The 21068-nt window shown below is 42.0% G+C and overlaps 2 protein-coding genes across 5 annotated transcripts in view; both read right to left on the bottom strand.

Annotated features, from left to right (window-relative positions):
- HAUS6 (HAUS augmin like complex subunit 6) overlaps window positions 1-5875 on the bottom strand; it is a 40060-nt gene extending 34185 nt beyond the window's left edge. Inside the window, 5 exon segments of the mRNA XM_037374534.1 lie at window positions 1166-1307; window positions 1847-1979; window positions 2957-3032; window positions 4884-4976; window positions 5463-5875. Of these exon segments, the coding sequence (XP_037230431.1) occupies window positions 1166-1307; window positions 1847-1979; window positions 2957-3032; window positions 4884-4976; window positions 5463-5557 (539 nt within the window). The 5' untranslated portion in view covers window positions 5558-5875.
- A 488-nt stretch (window positions 5876-6363) lies between these two features.
- On the bottom strand, window positions 6364-20412 carry PLIN2 (perilipin 2). 4 transcript variants are annotated; one of them, XM_037374529.1, is made up of 9 exons: window positions 20281-20412; window positions 17965-18021; window positions 17690-17885; window positions 16944-17026; window positions 16144-16429; window positions 15646-15830; window positions 14780-14914; window positions 13781-14071; window positions 6364-7313 (listed from the first exon to the last, which is right to left on the bottom strand). In XM_037374529.1, the coding sequence occupies exons 2-9, from the start codon at window positions 17992-17994 to the stop codon at window positions 7179-7181; spliced, it is 1341 nt and encodes a 446-aa protein (XP_037230426.1). In that variant the 5' UTR covers window positions 17995-18021; window positions 20281-20412; the 3' UTR covers window positions 6364-7178. The 4 variants fall into 4 exon arrangements, with proteins under 4 accessions (XP_037230426.1, XP_037230427.1, XP_037230430.1 ...); XM_037374530.1 differs by lacking the exon at window positions 20281-20412 and adding an exon at window positions 18285-18421; XM_037374533.1 differs by lacking the exon at window positions 14780-14914.
- Window positions 20413-21068: the final 656 nt, after the last annotated feature.

The following is a 21068-nucleotide window of genomic DNA, read 5'->3' as shown; positions in this document are numbered from 1 at the left end:
ACCTTTATACCCCATTCTCCTCCCTATCCCAACAGGCAAGTGGGGAAGTGAGCGACCAGCTGCATGGTTCTTAGCTGCTGACTGGGGTTAGACCATCCAGTCCTGTAAACAATCCCACTCAAGTTCTGTAAATTCCACTGATATATAACCCTGTGTCTGCACAGGAAGTTCTCGTTATTCCTTTTCTCAAACAAGAATGAAAATAGCACAATTTTGGTAAAGTAGCTAAGGATTATCATGATGGTTCAATCCCAGCTAGCAACTAAGAAGTCACTCGCTCCCTCCCGCCGCAGTGGGATCAAGGAGAATCAGAAAGGTAAAAGTGAGAAAATCTGTTGGCTGAGATAAAAGACAGTTTAATAGGGAAAGCTCAACACGTAGGTGTTCAGCCATCTCCAGGAAAGCAGAGCTCCATCACACATAATGGTTACTTGCAAAGACAAATGCCATCACTCCAAACATTCCCCCTTTCCTTCTTCCCTCAGCTTATATACTCAGTATGATGTTCTATGGTATGGAATATCCCCTTGACCAATTCAGGTCAACTGTCCTGGCTGTGTCCCTTCCCAGTTTCTTGTGTTCCTCCAGCCTTCTTGCTAGCAAGGCCTGAGAAACAGAAGTCTCTGACTTAGTATACAAACACCATTTAGCAACAACTAAAAACATCAGTATATTATCAACAATTATTCTCACAGCAAATCCAAAACACAGTACGGCATCAGCTACACCAGTTACCAAGAATATTAAGTTATCTCAGCCAAACCCAGGACAATGATGTAAATAAAATGTGTCCCACAGTGGTTAAGCAAAGACTAAATGTTTCATCTTGAGACAGTTATATTCTAAGATGTGACCCTTCAAATGTTAAGAAATCAGTACTATACATGCAGAGCTCCCTGATCATTTTTAATGCCCAAGTAACCACATCTTCCAAAATCCAGCATCTCCTAAGTGAAGAACTAATTTATTTAGACTACTATGCTTCACAAAGTCCCTATACACAGCAGAACAGTCAATTAAGGGAAGTAAAGGAGGAAAAAATGGGGAGAAGCTCAACAGAATTCATGATGTAAAGCAGATGCAGCCTCCTCAAACCCTTTTAAAAACACACACACAAAAGTCAGCTTTTATGAAAAGACTCCATTTCTTTAAATGCATTACTTACTGTGCTTTCTCCTCATATTCCTGAAGAACAAAATCTTCCCTTTGAAAAACTGTCAGAAGTTTATTGTATGCAACTCTGTGTCTTACATCTGCCATGTACATATACTCAGGGCTCAACTCTACAGCAAAAGGTACATCAGTCCCTAAATGGAAATTAATGTTTGGATTAATTACATCATTTGCTTTTAGCAAATAGACAGCTTCCTAACCTACCTAGTTTACATAGATTCACAAATCAAGAAGCCCACTGTCTTTTTTGACAGTTCTTTCTGTTGTATATATTTTCATTCCCTCACTCTCACACCCTTTACCTATTCTTTATGTTACCAAAACAATACAAGATGACTAGAATGGACAGTTCTGATCTTCAGAATTCCCCAAGTTGTAAGAATATAGTATAGTGATCCAGTACTTTTGGACCAAACCATTGCTTGTATGGGTAACAGCGTACAGCATTACTCAGATGAATCTTGAAGCGAGACCCATAATGCAATACAAAGCAAACCAATCTGTATCATTCTATCAGTAGTAGCTCTGTGCAAGCACACAGAACCCTGTAAAAGATTTTGAACTGAGCAGTCAACTCAGAACTACTTAGTGCTCTTGGCATATATTAAAGACTTGATGGATGCACTGTCAAACACAACAAATTATGCATTTTTATTGTTTCATTACGGCTTACCTACAGAGTCATTTTTCAGCTCCTTAATCACTACACGTCTTGCCAACTGATAGAACATATGAATGAGCTTAGGACCAAGAGGAAAACTAAATACAGAAGCTGGAATTTGTAGAACACAGCCTTCATCTTCATCCTAGAAAAGTTACATCAGTTTTAAACATAAAACTAACCTAAGAAATAAAGCCTAAACAACAGCTATCAAACATTTAGCTGAGTACCAAAATACTGCAGCTTATTCGCTATCAAGCCTGACGCAAAGCTAAACTACTTTGCCACCACAGCTGATATTTTAACTCCAGTCAGCAAAAGAGACTAGAACTTTTTCCATGTTCCCCCACCATCCCTAATTTTGCATGCAAAAGACAGTTTCAACACAAAGACTGAAATCAGTGTTGGGTAAACATTAGAAATCTCCATCCTCCTAACCCCTCACAGGTAATCCCTACTTTTGAAAAAACACTCAAGTTTTCTTTCATATTTTCTACTGAAGTCCTTAATCAGTGTACTTTCTTCTGGTTTTATCTTACTCAAAGGTACTGCATTGTTGGCTTTCACCTTGTCCACTGCTACGGAAAAATAAGCATTCCAGTACATAAAGACCTGATTTCTAGAACTGTCATTAAAAGAAAAGGCAGCATAAGAAGATAACGTAATAACCAGTGATACCTTAAGCAATCAGTGCTTGTCTGTCTCTTTTGCTACAGAAAGTTCACTTTAAACTTTAGTCTGAAACCGCTTTCACAATAATGAACACCTTCCCAGGCAACCTAAGCAAACATGTCTCAAGTTGAAGAAAATTATTCTCACCCAGAGCCGAGGAACCCTCCACACCTCTGTTTAATCAAATACCATTATCCTGAAGCAAGACACAGCAGTTTTAAGACCAAAGATTAAGTCTCTGTCATTCATCTAAATTCCACCATGCCACAATCTTTTCCTCAAACAAGTCTTAAGATAAACCATGTGAAATAAGACACAAGGTAAAACTGAATTCTTTAGTAAAACAACCTGATTTAAAACTCTTATTTAAAAGCACTACATATTCTCTCAAAAATGAATGCAGTCACAGAAACCCGAAGAGCACCAATTTCCACTCTTCATAATACTCACTGCCACATCTTTTAGCCGTCTACAGTAATTCTTCCAAAACTGAGGCACTGCAAAGAATAATGAATAGCCACAGTTTCTGCATTTAAAAAGGATGGGAAAAAGAAGGAAAAAAAAAAAAAAAAAAGCAGTATCAAAACATGTTCAAATACTCAGTTATCTAATCAACCACTACATAAGCAATACTAAGACAAAGATTTCTTAGCGATGCCTGCTGGAGGAGCCAGCATTTAACCTTGGTCAAGAATAGCTAAATGATATTTATCCAGTTACAAGGTTTTCTTGCCATAATAAGCTAAATGCAGACTTCAGAGACAGATTTGTTTGCAACTCTTTTTAACTCAGGAGAAGGGAAGAAGGAAATTTTTGTATCATTGATCTTTCTCCAGGCATTTCTTTAATGCGTAAGCTCCAATAGCTCAGCCATGTAAGAAAAAGCATTCAAGAAAATGGAGACTTCTTCCCACATGGAAGATCCTGGCTGCAGTCCTTAACTGGGAAATGTTACTTGCTCTTTGGTCTGGGAAAGGAATAGGAAAGGTAGATTACTTTGCGGCTAGGAAAGTTTTTACCAAACTTGCCAAGTTACAGAACCTATCAGAAACAACTTTAAGTAAAGGATTGTTATAGTTGAATTGAAATAGCTAAAGTCTGAAATAAATTCACTAAGTATTTATTAAGGCAGGAAAGCAAAAACAGCGTGCTGGGCGGCCGGGGAGTCACAGCTCCATCCAGGCTCCCAAATTCCAACAAGTAACACAGCCCTTTTAATCTCAGCTTCAAGGCCAGTTTAAGCAAACAGTTATGCTCTCAGTCCCGTAGCAAGAAGCTGTACATTACAAACTATTTTTACAGTAAAGTCTAGACGAAGACAAAGTTGTCATAGTAACTTGAGATTATGGTTTTGTTACCGAAATCTCAGAATGAAGAACTTATCGACACCAATGTGATGTAGATAAGCAGACACTTCTTTATTGACGGCCTGGTGCGTGAGCGAGTCCTCTCACGATCAACGCACACCAAGTCTCAAAATCAGACACCATATATAGAACTTATTCATACATATTCATTAAGTATTCATGCATAATCATAATATTTCCCGTAAATCATTAACATATTCTCCTCCTATATCTGATTCTGCGCAGTAGAGCTTAGAAAGGTCTAGAAATGGGTCTGGGGTACGATTTAGGGAGGTGGTATATGAGTCGGTGGTTGCGATCCCCCCTGCCGGAATTACCTTTTACTAAAGTTCACGATTTCTTGGCAGGTAATTACAACCTGTTCCAGTCAACTCTCCCCGGTTTCCATTAATCTTATATTCTGACATTTCAATACACCTTCTACATACAGAAGACTAGTCAAATACAAATAAACCTTTCAAACCCTAAATTTATTACCTAAGTTTTAACAATGGTACTAGCCCATTCTTCTAGCCTTGGTACGGGATGTACAGAAGATCTCATAGCAGCTTTTACTGTGCAACTGTAAGTTTCATTAAAATATATTTCTTATCCTTCTATACTTCTATTTTATGAAATTATTTTTATAAAATCAAATAATCAATCAAATAAAGTCAATCAATCTTAACTTATTAGCAAATCTATAACAGTTTAACACTGGTCTTGAGGAGGTACATCTCCAACCTCATGGTTAACAGTTATCTCTTTTCTCACCAGACAAAACATTCTCAGATCTGTTACAGCAAGATCATTCCTTTTGTTAAAAACCCCTTTGATCAGCAAATTACCCTTAGTTACTTATTACAGGATGGTTTCTGATACATTACAGAGTTGTGATCAAAACAAAACCAATTTTCTGACTTTCACAGCGTTCCCCATGAAGCCACTTCCCCACCCCCACCCTCCAGCAACTGCATAAACCATACCCTTGATTATATGCACAGCAGCAACCTCACAAGCCAAGTACTTACTTTAAACTTTCCTCTGCAAGGTTCTGATCCAGCTTAGTAAAGATGAAGTGGGCAATGGCGAGAAACTGGGTGTACGATGCATCAAACGCCACCCTAACAGACAAACATCAGAAGCAGTTAGGATGCTGAATTAACACCGCATTTTTACCGGCCGCTTAAGGTTACAAAATACTGCATTATATTATATTATAAAGTGTTGCAAGTGATGTTATCGATTACCTTATTTTCTGCATAGTTAAAAACACACATTCTCCAGCCTATTTAACAAAGCTTAAATAATTTCGGGAAGAGCGTTTTACTCTCAAAGACGTTTTCAAACCAAGAGGTATGGCGCCTGCCAGTTCACTTTTTCCATACCACTGTGCGGGATGCGTCAAGGGGAGAACAGGAGTTACTATGATTTCTGGGTTTCACTTCTTCATAGCTAACACAGGTCACTACAGCAGTTCAGGCGCTTCCTCTGTCACCATCGCCACTGGCACCGAACCCCTCGGCGGCCGTAGCCAGACCCCCTCGTCTTGACCTGCAGAAGGGGTCCCGTCCGCCGCCGCCTCCGCCCCGCTTCTCCCTCGTACTTACCCTCCGAGACCCGAGCTGGCATTGCCAGCGCCCGGGTCAAAGCCCAGGGCCCCCACGTACAGCCAGAAGTCTTCCATCTCCCACCTGCTTCCCATAGCGCCCAGCCACTGGCGGAGCACCCCCCCGCCGATGCATGCAGCAGCGCAGCCGCCTCACGGCCGCCAAGATCTTCCCGGGCCCGCCAAAATCTCCCGCGCGCGGGCCCTGACACCGCGAAACTTCCGCCCGGCCCTCGTTGCCTGGAAACGGAGGAGGGAATGGCGCGGCACGCCGCTACATCGTGCCACCGTTACGCACGGGCGGGCGCCTCCCGCCGCTGTGACGGAAGCGGCGCCGGGTGAGCCGCAGGACGTCACCCCGCCGCCGCCAGCACGACCACGACCACGCCGGGCGGCCCCGGAAGAGGCCGGGCCCCAGTAGGGGGCGGAGAGCGGCGGCCCGTCGCTGGGAGCCCGCGCCGAGCAGCCTGAGCCGACCGTAGGGGGCGAGAAGCCCCGGGCGGCGCTTGGGCCAGGCGAACTGCAGACGGTTTAGATTGTTTTGTAACCGATTTACAAAATTTAATACGAGGAACGAGTGAAACTCACACCGGCAGCAGGCTGTGTCGTTCAAACGTTTATTCCAAGGCATTTCAGTGACTAGGATTCACAGCTTCCACAAGAGCCAAGCGCTAGGCGACACGAGAGCAGAGGTGCCATGTGCCAGCCGCCGCGCCGTATTCCCCGGCCGCACAGAAGCAGCACCGTGCAGCATCCCCAGCCTTGCTGCTGCCACCCCGGATCTCTGCGGGAGGAGCCCCCCGGTCCTCGGAAAGAGGCGTGAGGAGCCTGCCCCCAGCCCCGCTCCCATTCACCCCGACTCCCACAGAAGTCGCTGTGCGCAACCAAATGTGGATTCGACATTCCTTAGCAAATACCTGAAGTGTTTATTTAAACATAAAAAGCTCATCGCCGTCACCAGAGGTATCCCCACCTTCTCTTTTGTTTTTTGTTTTTTCAATTCTTTTGCCCTACATCCATTTGTATCATTGTCCTTACTTTTTACAGTCTCTCCCCCTTTCTTTTTTAACCGTCATCCTCATTCCTGGAAAACTTTACCATTTAAGCATTTACCATCTTCTAGTCTCAGGCCCCACAACTGACAGCATCAGGGTGGCCAAAATTTTTGCACACAGAAGGCATGTAGAGAGAAAGGGAGTCTTTTTGTGCATAAAGCAGTCTTGCCAAAGGGAAGCTCTAAGCTCTGTAGGTACAGAGCCTTACAAAAAGAACCTGAGAGAATCCGAGGCAAAGTCTCTTACCCCTTCCAGCAGCAAAGAGGTAGATGCAGAAGTGCTTTTCATGTAGACTGAAAGGGGAAAATTTGTGGGCAAATCCTCATCAAAAACTCCTTTTGTTGGCAGCCCTTTATGCAAAGCACCGGAGTGTTCTCATGGCTGCTGCCAGCAGAACAAATCATTAGCAAAGTTGAGATCAGTTGGATACACTGGTTAGGCTATACCTGGCTTGTAGAATGGGAGTTTGACAGCCATGCTAATGAATTAATGTAGCATGCATTCCTTAGATAGAAAAAAAATCAGAATTTTGATGCAGCTAAGTGAAACAGTGATTTAAAAAATATCCCCAAAATCCCTAAGCTAGGCAGGTTCACTTAAAAGAAGAAATCTAAGTTAAACATGGCAAAAATACATTGTGTCAAGAAGACATTGTTATGCCTCTATTCAGCTCTCTGCCCTGTACTGTAAGGGCCATTTGTGCGTGAAAAGTCTTGTTGATCATCTTCATCCAAATCCAAAATGTCTGGGATATCGTCCGACTCTGAAGACAGGTCTGTAATAGTGAAATCAGGAACCTGTGTAGGAATGAAATTTCAATGAATTTAAAAGTAAACCCAAACAAATTTCTGCAGTAATCACTGAAGTCAAAGACGTTCAGCACCTCTAGAAATCACACGCAAAATACCAAATACAAAGTGAAATATGCCCAGTCACACATGAAACACAACATTAAGACAGACCAAATACTACACAAGATGCAGACCCATTGCTTAGCACACAGGGCTTTAGAGATGGAACAGAGCTAAACTTAGTGGAGTGTATTTAGTGAAATTGGTTACCAGAAAATTAAAAAAAGGAAGTTTTTAAACATATTTTGCCTTTATTCTTTCCTTGGGAGCAATGGGCTATACAAAGGAACCTGCCCTGAGGAGCTTGATACGGATTGCCCTGTACTGCTCTGCCTGCCTACCACATCAAGCCTTTCCCAAGAACCAAAGTATCTGGAACTGCAATCCCACTTTGGCTTCCGTTTTAACTGCATGTAGAGTATTCTGCACTGTTAAGCACCACCAGGTTTCAGGAATTGCCAGAGACATTAGTGGATGCATGGATGTTACACACTTCTAAAAATGTTGGCTAAGACACTTAGGAGCTTAAATCCCAACCCTTAAGCCCCCTTAGGAGGACTTAGACTACTTAGGCACTTCTGAAAAATGGGATATAATTAAGCAATTTCGTCATAACCACAAGATTTTTGCCCCAAGTGAAAAATATTTGTATCTATAGTTTCATTAATGGTAACCATTTTAACGCAGGTGATGTGACATACTTGGAGCAACATACAGTATCAGCACAGAACGATGGCTGCATGCTGACAGGACTTTGGTTCTGCACATACAAGAAGCAGCAACTTGGAAAGGCTTCCAGGCATTTGTGTAACTTAAACTCAGTGCTGTCTGGAGAAGCAGTTTTAATCCATTCCTTAACTGCAAAACACCTTGCTTACGACTTGCTTTCATGACAGACAGCGTGCAAGATAAATGTGTGCTTTGCTTGCTATGGAAGACATTGGAAAAAAGAAAACACATCAAAGGATAAAAGGATTACTGTTTCAGCTACCAGGTTGTAGACAACATTAAAGCAGGGAACACAAATCAGTTCCTTAAGAGAACTCATAAACCCTAAGGCACCAGGGACTTACGACTAGTAATTGAAGTATGAACTAAAACTAAGCTTCAGAAGAATTTAAGCAGCATGTCACTTATTAGGCACTAACGTGAATACAATGAAACATGTAACCACTTTGAGAAACTAAAATGAAATCAGTGATCTTTGTCTCCCAAAAAACCAAAAGGCACTAGTAACTGAGGAGACACATCTTTCTACCAGCCGGAATTATCTTGCATCTTTCTGCTTATGGTAGTTTACCTTTTAGTAATTTTACTAATTACTGCACTTACAGAAATCACTAAGCTAGCCCATTATCAGCACATGACCCTGTATTTCATATTGCAGTACAAATGGGGATGTCTTAACAACACTTAGGCCAAGTAGTCCATATGCAAACTTGTTTTAAAATGTGCCCAAACGGATGGCTTAAACAAGTGGTTTTATTCTATACTTACACTGAGCAGGGCACATGACCATGTTAGTTGTGTCTGTCAAGTGACAATTTTCACCACATCCTAAACTTAAGACACTTTTATAACCACGCCATTCTTGCTGACAATAGGATAAGCACTGAAATTTGATACCATGCTTTCTTAATCTCCTTAATGCACACATTATAAGCAACTGACTCCTTTAGCATACTAGTAAGACGTTCACAGCCATGAAAGAATTTCAGATTGGAGTGTATCTGTCAGCATCAGAATAAAGCAGGGCTTATGTCAGTATGATTTATCTGTTCTGGAACATGCTAAATTACATTAGGACAGTGTATTCTGACACCTGCACCAGTCTAACCAAAACAATGCAAAGCCCTTGGTGTTACAGGCTTGCTTAGGTAAAGGACCTTGACCTCCATTACCACTTTTCACACTTGACAGGAAGTTGAAACACAACAGTAAGTCAATTCTTGCAACAAAGAATAAGGCCAGATATGACTCCTCCTGGTGACAGTTCTCCATAGGATGCAATTGGATCATTTACACAGAACAGTGCAAAACTTGCAAAATCCTTGCATGGAATAGTGCAAAACATACTTCAGTGTTTAACATTTGTATATGAAAATTGCAAATGTCAATACTAACTTTAAATTAATCCATTTTTTCTTAATGGGTTTTCAGAACTCAACCACTAGCAATTTGAGATGGTTCTTATTTGTGCACTTTCAGAACAAGCACTTATTTTTAGTCACAGAGACTGTATTACCCAAAAGAAAATTCCCATCTTAGTATGAAGAGAAATACATTTATCATAACTGTGCACAAAACCTCTAGCAAGCTGTTTCATGTAAGACTTTCTGATCACGCAAATGACCAACAGATCATGCTTAAAAAATTAGTTACATGCTGTTTCCTCTTTTTAGTTAGATGGCTTAGGTAAGTTTTTGGGTCGTTTATTGTTGTTTGGGTTTAGGGGTTTTTTTTAATAAAGTAATTCATCAGTTGTTTCCAAATACTTTCACCTACTTTACTGGCTATATAGTATTACTGTAAGTTGCAGTTTGGAAAAAAAATAAAAAAAGACATCTTAAGGTATGTGAGACATTTTAAAAGCTTTCCATCTTTCTTCAGTTTAAGGCAAATAGCTTTATCCCTGCAACTCCAGCTCTTACACAAATCCTCTAATTTGGATTTGACCAATGCATATGCTGCTATGAATATGATGTTTGTTAAACTTTCATATCATATGGAGCTATTTACAAATGTTTGTATTTAAAACTTTTGTAGCTAAGTATTATCAGCAATGATAGAGTAGCTGTCTGTTAAGTACACCCGGAAGGTGGAAGTTCCAACTAGCATGAATGATTTTTTTATTATCTCTTGAACAGAAACAATTATTTTCTGAATGCTACATAAACCATAAATAATCTTATCAGTGATTACTTCATTAGCACTCTGTTGCCATCCTAGTTTTTTGCACGACTAGCAACCTTTGACACACTTTTCCATTTCATCTAGTTTTTCTGCCTTGCTGCAAATAGGATCAACTATTTCCTATAATTTTCAACGTACCTAATCTTACCTATTTTAAAAGGCTCCAAAGATTTCACAGCTTTCTAGCCCAAGCTATATCCTCAAAAGTGGTTTTGGACTAAGAGCAGGCAAATTTCTATGCAGCGTAGCTGAGCTGCTTCATACATGCAATTACAGAGAAACAGCTAAGCTAACAGGAAAAATTTATGAGTAGACTCTGCTCTGTCAATATCTTAGGTTTTCCTCCTCCTGTTTGAGAGTTTTCAGCAATTATCAGCATGTACTTCAGATTCAGTCCACTGTGGGGAAAAAAAAGCCAAAGAGGTCCACATAGTTCTTGCCTCCAGCAGACATTTTAATAGTCACCCTAACTCCACTAGAAAAAAATACCCAGTTTTGTCTGTATTCTAATTACAAGTCTAGAACCTAAGGATATGCTGTACTAAACTACCAACAAGAAGATAGCCTGGCAAGCTACAGTTGCAGTTCAGTGCTGTCATTACGATGGGAGTCATAATTTCAGCCCAGAGACGTGTTCAACATAAGCCAGAAATATACTGAACTGCTGCTATTCAGCCCTCTTTTCCCCCCAAGGAAGGGTACCTAGTTCTACTGGGAGGGTGGACAGAAGCTTACACACTCTTGGCAGGGGGGCTCCAGGAGCCAACAGAAGAATCACACCCCAGAAGAGCATGACACAGGAACTTGCGTACAGCATTTTGGTGTAACAGGCTTTACCTGTTACCATTAGGTAAGCAATTAACCAGGCATTTCTCCATTCATGGCCATCAGTTGTGGGCCAGCTGTCAGAAGTCAAAGGAACTTTTGCACAGAATCCACCCACAGTCCACAGTGAGGGCAAAATAATTTGGACGTCTAGGCTGGTAATATTTTCCCTTGTTTTTTACTTCATCTGCTCGCTGACATTTAGCAAGGCTGGACAGGCATCTAAGAGAGTCCAAATCAGTAGTCCAACTTAAGGCAGAACAGAGAGAGGTATTGCTTTTGCATTAGTACTAGGAGGTGCTGCTTATTCCTCAGTCCCCAAAAGACAGTGAGCACTTTGAATATCTAACTTGATGGATCACCTCAGAACAAAAGCTCACAGGCATCAGATTTTAAAATACATGTAAGAATGGGAATTCCCTTCTTTGAACTACCAGCTGCTCCCAGACCAGATTAGTCCCATTCTGTTCCTCAGCACCTCCACAACAGTAGATACACTTTACAAGTTATTACAAACAGAGATTAAAAAGAATATTCTCTGGTTGACTCATTCAATACTTGAAGTAAACAGAATGAATTGCTGAAAGAATTCCAGAAGCCTTCACACAGGCCCTAGCTGGAAAGAAGTCTCACTATCTCATGTCAATTTCTTGTTAAACAGCCCCCTTACAAAACCCAAGTATTTATACCTGGAAGTTACAGAATCTTTATCTGTAATCCTCTGTTCTTTCTTTTTTTAATACTGTGCTTAAAACAGTCTTGATGCAAGCCCTCTCACAGTAGGCTACAGTACATGTCATTTGCTTTAGTGCCCACGTTGTACCAGCAGTAGAGAGGTATCGCTCCATGTAGCAACATGCCACCAGGTGGCAAGCTTCCTCTGAACTCTTTATTTTCCTTTACACTTCCTTGGTGACCTCTGAAAATGGTGGTCAGCATTGCTACACAAAACTCAAATTTGCACAGGGCAGCATGCATTAAGAACAGAGACACAACTTACCTGGACAGCCCTAAACCAAGAAAGCCTATTTCTCAGTGACTGTAATTCTCTTCCAGGAGAGGGATTCACAGAATCTACTGAGGAATGATTGCACCCAAGTAGCTGAGTGTTAATATATGCTAGTCACTCAAGTTCAGAAGAGGGTAAATAAAGTTAAACAGGTTAAAACTGGTCTTTGCAGCCAAGTATATACTGTTTATAGGGAGCCAGCTGCCAAAGCAGCTGGCCAGCAGTCCCATGCACACAGAATACCTACTGCAAAGTTAGGACAGGGCATTTTTTTTGTCTGTATCCTTCTCTTCTCAATATATCCATCAGCTCACAGGTTAGGTCATCATTAAAGGCAAGCAACAGAAAACACCAAAAAAGCAGCAGTAAAGCTAAGCTAAGACTGAATGGAAGGATGCACAGGAACTCAAAGGAAGGAAGGACATGCTGCAGCAATCTCTTACCTATCTGTACATACGCACACACATATATTTTCAATGCATGTCTACTTCATTTGCATTTCAGGCTTGCTTTCTGCTGGACTCAGTTTGAAGGAGTCACAGAACAGCAAGTTACATTTGTTTTAAACACCACTGAAATGGAGACAGACTTTGGCTACTAAAGCATTTATTGCTAATATACAAAATGAATTACAAAAAGATGGCTACAAAAAAACCAACAACCCACACAACATCAGGCACCTGGGTACAAACAGCATGAATCTTGTCTTTATACTGTATATTAGAAAAACATGTTGATAATGATTTGGTCTGTTACTGCAACAGGCTCACCAGGGAAGCAGTCATGGCACCAAGCCTGTCAAGAGTTCAAGGAGCATGCAGACAACACTGAGTCATATGGTTTAGTATTAGGTAGTCCTGCAAGGAGCAGGGAGTTGGACTCCATGATCCTTATGGGTCCCCTTACAAGTTTAGATACTCCAGAATTCTGTGGTCAGGTTACTATGTTATACAATAGTTAAGTTTAGATAGTTAATAGTTAATGTTAACACTGTCACAGCATTTAAGTAACTCCAGCTGACTCATTCAGAAACCCCACTTTCAGCTTTGGCATTCTGTACTCACAGACCTTTTGTCATGAACTGTGTAGCAGCAGAATTTGAGACAGTCAAATCCATAATCATCAAATGTCTGAATTCCATATTTGCTGTGGATCACACATCTAGCTAGACTGCAGGGCTTTTAAATGCATTTCATAGTATGCAAGGTTTTTATATCATTCTGGTACAGATTAAGCAACAAATCAAATGCTTTTACCTATGGCACATTTTATTTAGACTAATGGTATTAATACCATTAATAAGCATGGTGAGGTTTCTTAACTTGACAAACAAGCATCTTGACAACTGTAAGCTGCCAGTATTTTGGCACTCAAGACAGTTTAAGTTAAGAGTGGCTTAACTACAAAGGACAATGCAGGTCATGCGTGAGTGTCCTTTTTCCTCTATGCTTATTCCACTTGTATGTTTATGGATTTTTCTCCAAGGCTTTTGACAGCTACACTTGCTAAGGCTACTTGTTTGGTCAGTCAGCAGAGTACACACATGCCATGCAGTTTATTCAATAGCGTGTTCAGGCTGTTTGTCTTTCTGGCTGGAATTTTTCTCCCCTTCACCTTTGCTCTCAGCATGCTGAAGGCCAGGCAGTTGTGGGTAAAAGGGACCTACCAGCCAGTTGAGCGGTGTGTTGTTAACAAGATAATCCATCACATCATCCAGAGACTCCTTCATTTTCTTCAGCTGTCCTTTGCTAGTTGTGAGAAAGCTGTCTGATAACTCCTGGAAGGAGGATGCTGACCGAAAGCTCTGGTAGACATCACCTGCCATTGACCCAACATTGTAAACCTGATCCTGCACATTCTGTGGCAGCCCCTGTAGGCTTGAAACCAGTGTGAGGCAGGTGGTCTGAAGCTGCTGAGTGAGGGTCCGGGCAATAGCTAGAGTTCTTGACTCAATGTACTGGAAACAAAAAGTTTAACAGCACGTCAATATCTTTTTATGACTGTAGCAGCTTCATGTTGCTCAAGATATATCAAGAAGCAAAGTAAACAGGATGCAAGTAAAATAAAGCTACAGCAGATAATAAAACAGGTCTTAAGCCTGAAGAGTAAGAGACTTGAAAGTACTTGATATTTCTTCAAATCTCAAGTACTTTGTGGAACAGAAATACTGCTAGCTTCTACCCAGTCAACAGATAAGCAAGCTCTTGTTTCCAATCTGGATAAGAAGTCACAGTAGGTAAGTATATTCTAATAAATAATTTGCATGTAGCTGCTTACATGTAAAACACAGTGAGGCTGTGACTAAGACCATTTTATGATGACAAACGGTTATTTGTCATTTGGCCATATCAGGTATGTGACTCCTAGCTGATCTAAATACAGACATCCCAACCCAAGTTCATATGCTTAAACAGGATGACCATTCTCTTGAAAGGAGAATGAACCCCAGAGTGTTTGCAGCAAGTAGGCTCACTGAAGAGTTTGCGTGTCCCCTACTTTCCATAGCAGTCGCTAGTCAGCTGCCCTGCACTTCAGTATTCAAATTCCAATTTGCACATAAGCTTCTGTGCTGTTAAGATGCTGTGCACTTTGAGGACTGTTGGTTTGCCATTACCTTGACAGTATACAATCCATTTTTTTCTGGTTTACATTTACATCTCTTTACCTCAGTGCTATGTGAGTCATCACCATCATTTTGGCCTGTATTTTTCTTCCATTCTACCCAGGATTGATAAAGCTTTTCCTGAGCATCAAGAAGTTTCTGATTGGCACTATTCATGTTCTTTCTGGCATACTCGATCTGAAATACAGCCAAATAAGGAAGTAAAGCAAAGAGTCTATAAAAGTTCCATTAGGACTACCTTAACTTACCTGCTTTGTAAGCTCCTTTTTAAATACTTTAAAAGTTCAATATAAAATTTTGGGTAATATAAGCATGCATTCCTTCTCTTCAAAGCAGAGACAGAATGCAGTTTTAAGATGTTATATAGCATATACCTCTTCCTCAACTATTTCTCCCTCCCCCATTCACATCCTACACAAGGATTTGAAAGTGTATAGAAGGCCATGACTCTTTATGCACAGTTTATCCTGTACATAAAGGTACGTTGTAGGATAAGACTACTGAAGTACCCAGGAATGCTCAGATACCCACAGCAAGATATGCAAGCCCACAAAGAACCTGACCATTTTCTTAATATAAAGGACTGGAGTGTTGAGTTGCAAGACATTTACTTCACTGAATGAAGTCTGTGTTAAACTCAACACTTCAGAACAGAAATATCACTTTAAATGTCACTTCTATTCCTGCAATGCTCAAAATTACAAGCAGTTCCTGGCTCATTTACAGCTTAGCCTGATTTAAGATCTCTCCTGAATAGTGGTGAAAAGCTCCAAATGGGAAATCCTTTATACTCATAAAACACACTTAGTATGAGAAAGCAATTCCAGTTTTCCTATGCCTCTTTTTGGTTATTTTCTGCACTCAAACAGTGTTTGCTTTTCATAACTCAAGTGAAAGCTTAAACTTACCAAACTAACAGTGTGGTGGAGCTGAGAGATTGCCTCCTGGCTTTTCTGTTTAGCATCTCTAACTTTGTTTAAGGCTTGATGGTAGGCACGTGTGCGAACCTTTGAAGACAAGGATCCTAGTCTAATGTAGTAGCTTGGCTTTCGAACTCCAACTTCAAAACCTTCAACTTTTGCAGCTTCTTTCTCTAGATATGTAGAAAGGAAGCAAATTGACCACTGGAAGAAAACTTAAGCAAATGTAACTGCCTCAGACCTCTAACAGCTGAATACTGGACCTGTTTAGTAGCCCTTTAGTACCATAGTAAGTTAATAAGACTACCACATGTGGAAGTCTTTATTTTTCACTCTGCTTCCCTGTGAAGATGCTACTACAAACAGCAAGACAGAGGCAGCATGGGAAGCACATGCCTTCTCCCCATTACAAGTAATAAATGGATGATTGCTTGCTTCTCTCCAATACCAGCATTCCAACAAAATCAAACCTTTAATTGGTCTTACCTAGTTCTGCTTCTGTAAGTGGGAGATACTGGTCAACAAGGGTCTCCGATTTAGTGAGAGCACTGTCCATTCCACTGCTCACCATCTGCACCACACGACTTCCCAGGACAGTGTTAATGCTGCCATTGACAACTGACTTGGTCATTTCTACGCTGTCTTGCATCGCTTCTTTAGTCTTGCCCACAACTCCAGTGATCGTGTGAGCAACAGTTTCCTTGGCACCAGTCACAGTGGTTGTTACAGCTTCTCTAGCTCCCACAACTACATCCTTGGCATTAGCAACAACCTGCCATAAGAAACAGGCCAATTCACTAAAACTATTTCCTAAGGAGATACATAATCCAGGAAATACAGATTTATGCTAAAGCTTGTAAAATTATCAATTATCTAGGAGAAATTATGTCCTGAAAACATATGTACAAGACAAAACAAAATATGACTTCCATGCAGCCTTCAGCTCGAAACACTTCAGTGATGTAATTCCAGTACTATTTGCTTCACACTGAGCAGGAAAGAGACAAGGACTCAAATTTTTTTAAAAAAAAAAATGCCCATCAGTGAACAGATCCTAGATGTCTAAGATGTGTCAAATGTTGGGCAAGTTCTAAAATCAAAAAAAAGCAGCTCAATGGCATCCCAAAGGCAACAAAATTCTACAGAAAAGCCTTTTACCTCCTTACTGCTTCTAAGCTGTGCTTCAAGCACAGCTTATTGAAATCTGTCTCACTGCATTTTTAGTAATAGGAAAGAGGAAGGGTGTACAGTTCTTCTGCTTCACATAGGTACATGAAAGAACTTACCTTGTCAGTGGGTTGATTCAAAATAGGTAGTCTCTCTTCAATTTTGTCCAGACCTATGCACGCATAGTTGTTGGCAACTACAACTATAAAAGAAATTACAATAGCTGGTTTAAAATTTGGAGTTTGTTTTCCCTTAGTATAAATAAATCCAGTTGAGAATTCCTCTTGAAACAGAGCTCAGCTAAAACACTCTTAAAGTAGTCTCCTCCCTTTTTCAGTGAAATTTGAGGCAGGAAAGCCCAGAAACAACACAGGTTTACAGCAACAGGAAAAAAGCTCACTTAAATCCATTTGACACTTTACAAGCAACTGTTAGAACAAGATAGAAGCACCTGGCTGCCTGCCACTTCATGAAACCAGGTTACTGGTTACAACAGTCTTGTGACACAGTTGCCAAATTTAATCAGTTGTTCTCAGCAAGAGAAAGTACAGGAGTAGCATTTGAAACCAGGTGAAAGGTAATGAAGGTGTTGAGCAACAGACTACATAACCATCTGGCATATCAAGAGGAATCAGTCAGTTTAGGATTACAAAAGCTGGAACCTGCTTTGGCTCTAGACGGTTTGGGGTTTTTTTGCTCAATCATACCCAGCTGTAATCAGTTACTTAACAAGCCATGCAACAGGTTCAGTCAGCTACCTGAAACGGCACTCCAGACTGGCATGACCATGTTAAACTGTAAGTACATCTGGATATATAAAGCAATCAGTTTAATTAAGTTATCAACAGTTCCATTGTTGCCTTACTTTGCGGTTCCAGTTTCTGGATGATAGGCATAGCACTTGTCACGGCTACTGAAGTAATCGTCTTCACTCCTTTCTCTGCTATCTCACATACTGATTTCAGATAAGGATGGTTATCCTTTGTGGTGATGTAAGCTGTGGACACCATATCATAGGTGGAGCTCACCAAGGGAAGGTTAGCAACCCTCGATACAATGTTCTGTTTAAAAAAAAGAAAAATGTTAGTTGACTCGTTTCTGAACTAGGCATAAAGAGCTATGGGGCTATGTAAGACCTACCTGCTGTGGATCAATTGCTGCCAATGCCATTTTTTCAGGTCTTGAATCTCACGCAGCCTGTGAAAGAAGCATATTTGAGTTACAGCATTCTCATATTCATTCCATCTAATCACCAGACTTTGAAACCAACAACCCTTTTGTTATCAACTCCATTGATCAAGGTGACTGGCATGTCCAAATTCTTGCATACAGGAATTACATTTTATTGTAGAAACTTAGAAATCCAAAACTTTGTTTCCCAATTACTTTGGTTTAGGCAACAGAAGTAGGGCACATGCAAGAGACAGGCTTTTTGGTAATTCTTCAGTGAAGTACTGTACCTCAGAGTTACCAGTCAGTTGATCAATCTATTTTTCTAGAAGACACACACACTTGGGCTTATCTGTTGAGCCAGGCCAAAGAAACACCAGCCGACAAATCACCAGAATTCTAGTTTAGGATGTCTAAATCAGATGAAGCCTCCACCATCGAGGTCTTTAATCACATCAGATCTTCTGTTAACATAAGGGAGTCAAGTTTGACATTTGAGTCATCACTGCTGCCCAAATCTTGACAACACATGGAAGATTGAAGGGGAGTACTTATTTCAGTAACCTCAGCTCAATTCCCAGAAGTCATTCCACTAAACTCAAGGAGTTCATTCTCTCTAGTGGCATGCCCAATACCCATGCAGGACTCCCCTGCTCAGCTTGCTCAAAAGTTAGCATTCCTGTAACACACAAGGTATAGGACTTTCCCACTGCAGAAAATCTCTCCTTTATGTTAATTTAGACTTAATTATTACCTATCCCACACTGAAACAGGCAGTCATCCAACAAGCCCATGCTACTCAGTTATCTTCCAACACCTATTCCCATGAAGAAAACTCTAGCAGCTCTACCACCCATATGAACCCTGTAAGAAAAGAGGGGTATTGCAGTACCACATAAGGAGCACAATATAGAAGTGCACCGTCATGCAATGTGCACATACAGGCTGAACATAATTTGCTGGAACCACTTTTTGCATTGATGTTTTCATATGACACTTAAGTTCCCTACGCATCTGCATAAATAAAGGCAACAGAAAGGCAAGCTGAAAAGTCAGTCCTCAAAAGGACTGTGGTTTTCAAGACTTTCTGCTAAGTTTGTCAAAGAGACACCAGCAGTTTTCTTCCTCATAGGTATGACAGTATCAAAAGGAGTGTGTTAAAATCCTGCCTGGGAACAAGTAAAACTTTTCCCCATTACATAACAGGGAACAAGGACAAAGGCATGCTGTTTACATTGTAGACATATTTGCACATATTAACACATGTGCCATAAGGTAATGCCTGTAATGAGATTAACCACTGTACATGGGACATACAAGCAGGTAGCCAACAAAGGTTACAGCAGTAAAAGGGTTGTTTTCCTTCCATCTATTAAATATTGAAATACCCCCAGGAACATATTATGTTTCTTACATAGCATTACAAGTCTGATTACTCAGAGTACAGCTGAATTTCATTTTGGGCTGTAAAGCACACTGTAGAAGACGAGAAGAGGCTAACAGAGCAGAATCTGGCCACTGAAAGAGGAAAGGCCCTTACTTTAAGGATTACTCAGTATCTATAGTATGTCCAAAGAGATTGAGCCAAACACAGCATGGATGTAAATTTTAGTCAACTAGTTAGTATGTGAAGTTATCCCTGCTCTTAAAGACATCAGTGACAGCTATGCTCTTGCACAGTTTTAAGAATTCCTCGCACTGTTTCAGCACCGCTAGAAGTTGGATCCCCTTCATTGGAGCAGGTGAGTGAGCTGCCCGAATCAAAGCCCCCAGGAAACAAAAGCATATTTCGGAAACAGCAAAAGATGCTGAACAGGAAAATAAATAAATTAAGTTACAGCTTTCATTTCTACCTTCCCTCCCCCGCTATGACAAGAGGCTAAAGGCCAAAAGGCAGCTGGCTGACAACCCCGCCGAGGAGCCCAGGCACTCGCCCCGGCCAGCCGCGGCAGCCAGGGCAGGCCGGCGCCCCAGCTCCAGGAGCCGCCACAGGCCTCTTCAGGGACGGAGCTGCCCAATGCCTCCCCCGGGGGCGAACGGGCATCCCGGGCCCTCCAGGGCCCGCGAGCGCCTTAGGCAGCCTACCGCAAAACACCGGGATGTGGGGCAGAGGGCCCCGCAGGCGCAATGACGGAGGCGACGGAGACAGCGGGGGCGGGCCCGCGGCGGGCCGCAGCCCGAGCAGCAGCCCCCGCCCGCTCCGCCGGTAGGCTCCACCATACTGCGGAGCCAGCCCCGCAGGGCCGACGACAGGCGAGCCGGAGCGCCGCTACCGGCAGTACTCACCCGGGAAAAGCCTGGAGGGGCACAGCCAACCGCAGCTCGCGCACCGCCACGGCCTGCCCAGGCCCGGCCTCGCCCCGCTATTTATGGGGAGCGGCCGCCGCCGGCCGCGCGCCACCCGACCTCTCGCGAGAGGAGGACGCGTCACTGCCGCCGCGCGTCAGCGGGGGCGGGACGGGGCCGGGGCGAGGACGTGGCCGGGCGTTCACCCATGCCGGTCAAGCATCAGAGCGGGAGGGCAGGGGCGCACCCAGAAAAAGAAATCGTAATAAAGGAAACGCTTGTTGAACTGCTCTTTCAGCAGAGCCGTTCGTAGTACCTCAGTGCGAACACAAGGCCCAGAAAGGGGCCGGAAAGGTCCAGGCTTTCAGACCGAGGTGTGTAGGCCCACAAGTTGCCTGGCCAGGAGCAGAGGTTACAGACAAAATGCTTGCTCTCTTCACTCAGAATTCTTTCAGCTCTTCCAAATGGGCAAAAGAACGAAGCAGGAGGTTAGGCTGTGCTGGTCATAAATTAATCACACCTCTTCCTTTACCCAGACTTCTTAAGCAGGACTGTCCCAGGTGGGGCTGGAACACAGGGTGTACTGAAACGGGGGTCGACCAGCTGGGAAAGGCAGATGAGCCTCCGGTCTTCTCCAGCGCTATGAGTTCAGTTCAGCACACTCACAGATAATCACCTCCACAGATTTAAACCCACGTTTGTTTGGTGTTCTTAACTTTTTTAACTCCAAAGGTGCACTTCACTTTTAACCTATAAACAAATAAGATACGCATCACAGTTAGACATAT

Source organism: Falco rusticolus, chromosome Z (genome assembly GCF_015220075.1).
Source record: "Falco rusticolus isolate bFalRus1 chromosome Z, bFalRus1.pri, whole genome shotgun sequence".
In the NCBI taxonomy this organism is placed as follows: domain Eukaryota; kingdom Metazoa; phylum Chordata; class Aves; order Falconiformes; family Falconidae; genus Falco; species Falco rusticolus.
Note: the sequence above shows the minus strand (reverse complement) of the source record. Positions and strands in the feature narration are given on the sequence as shown.

Bases quoted from the DNA above. Each gene is read 5' to 3' on its own strand.
- PLIN2 (XM_037374529.1), bottom strand. From the start codon at position 17,994: ATGGCATTGGCAGCAATTGATCCACAGCAG. The intron at 14,072-14,779 runs GTAAAGAGATGT...TTTTGTTTCCAG, and splicing joins ATGACTCACATAGCACTGAG to TACATTGAGTCAAGAACTCT. The intron at 7,314-13,780 runs GTAGGTCCCTTT...ATTCCTACACAG, and splicing joins ACACACCGCTCAACTGGCTG to GTTCCTGATTTCACTATTAC.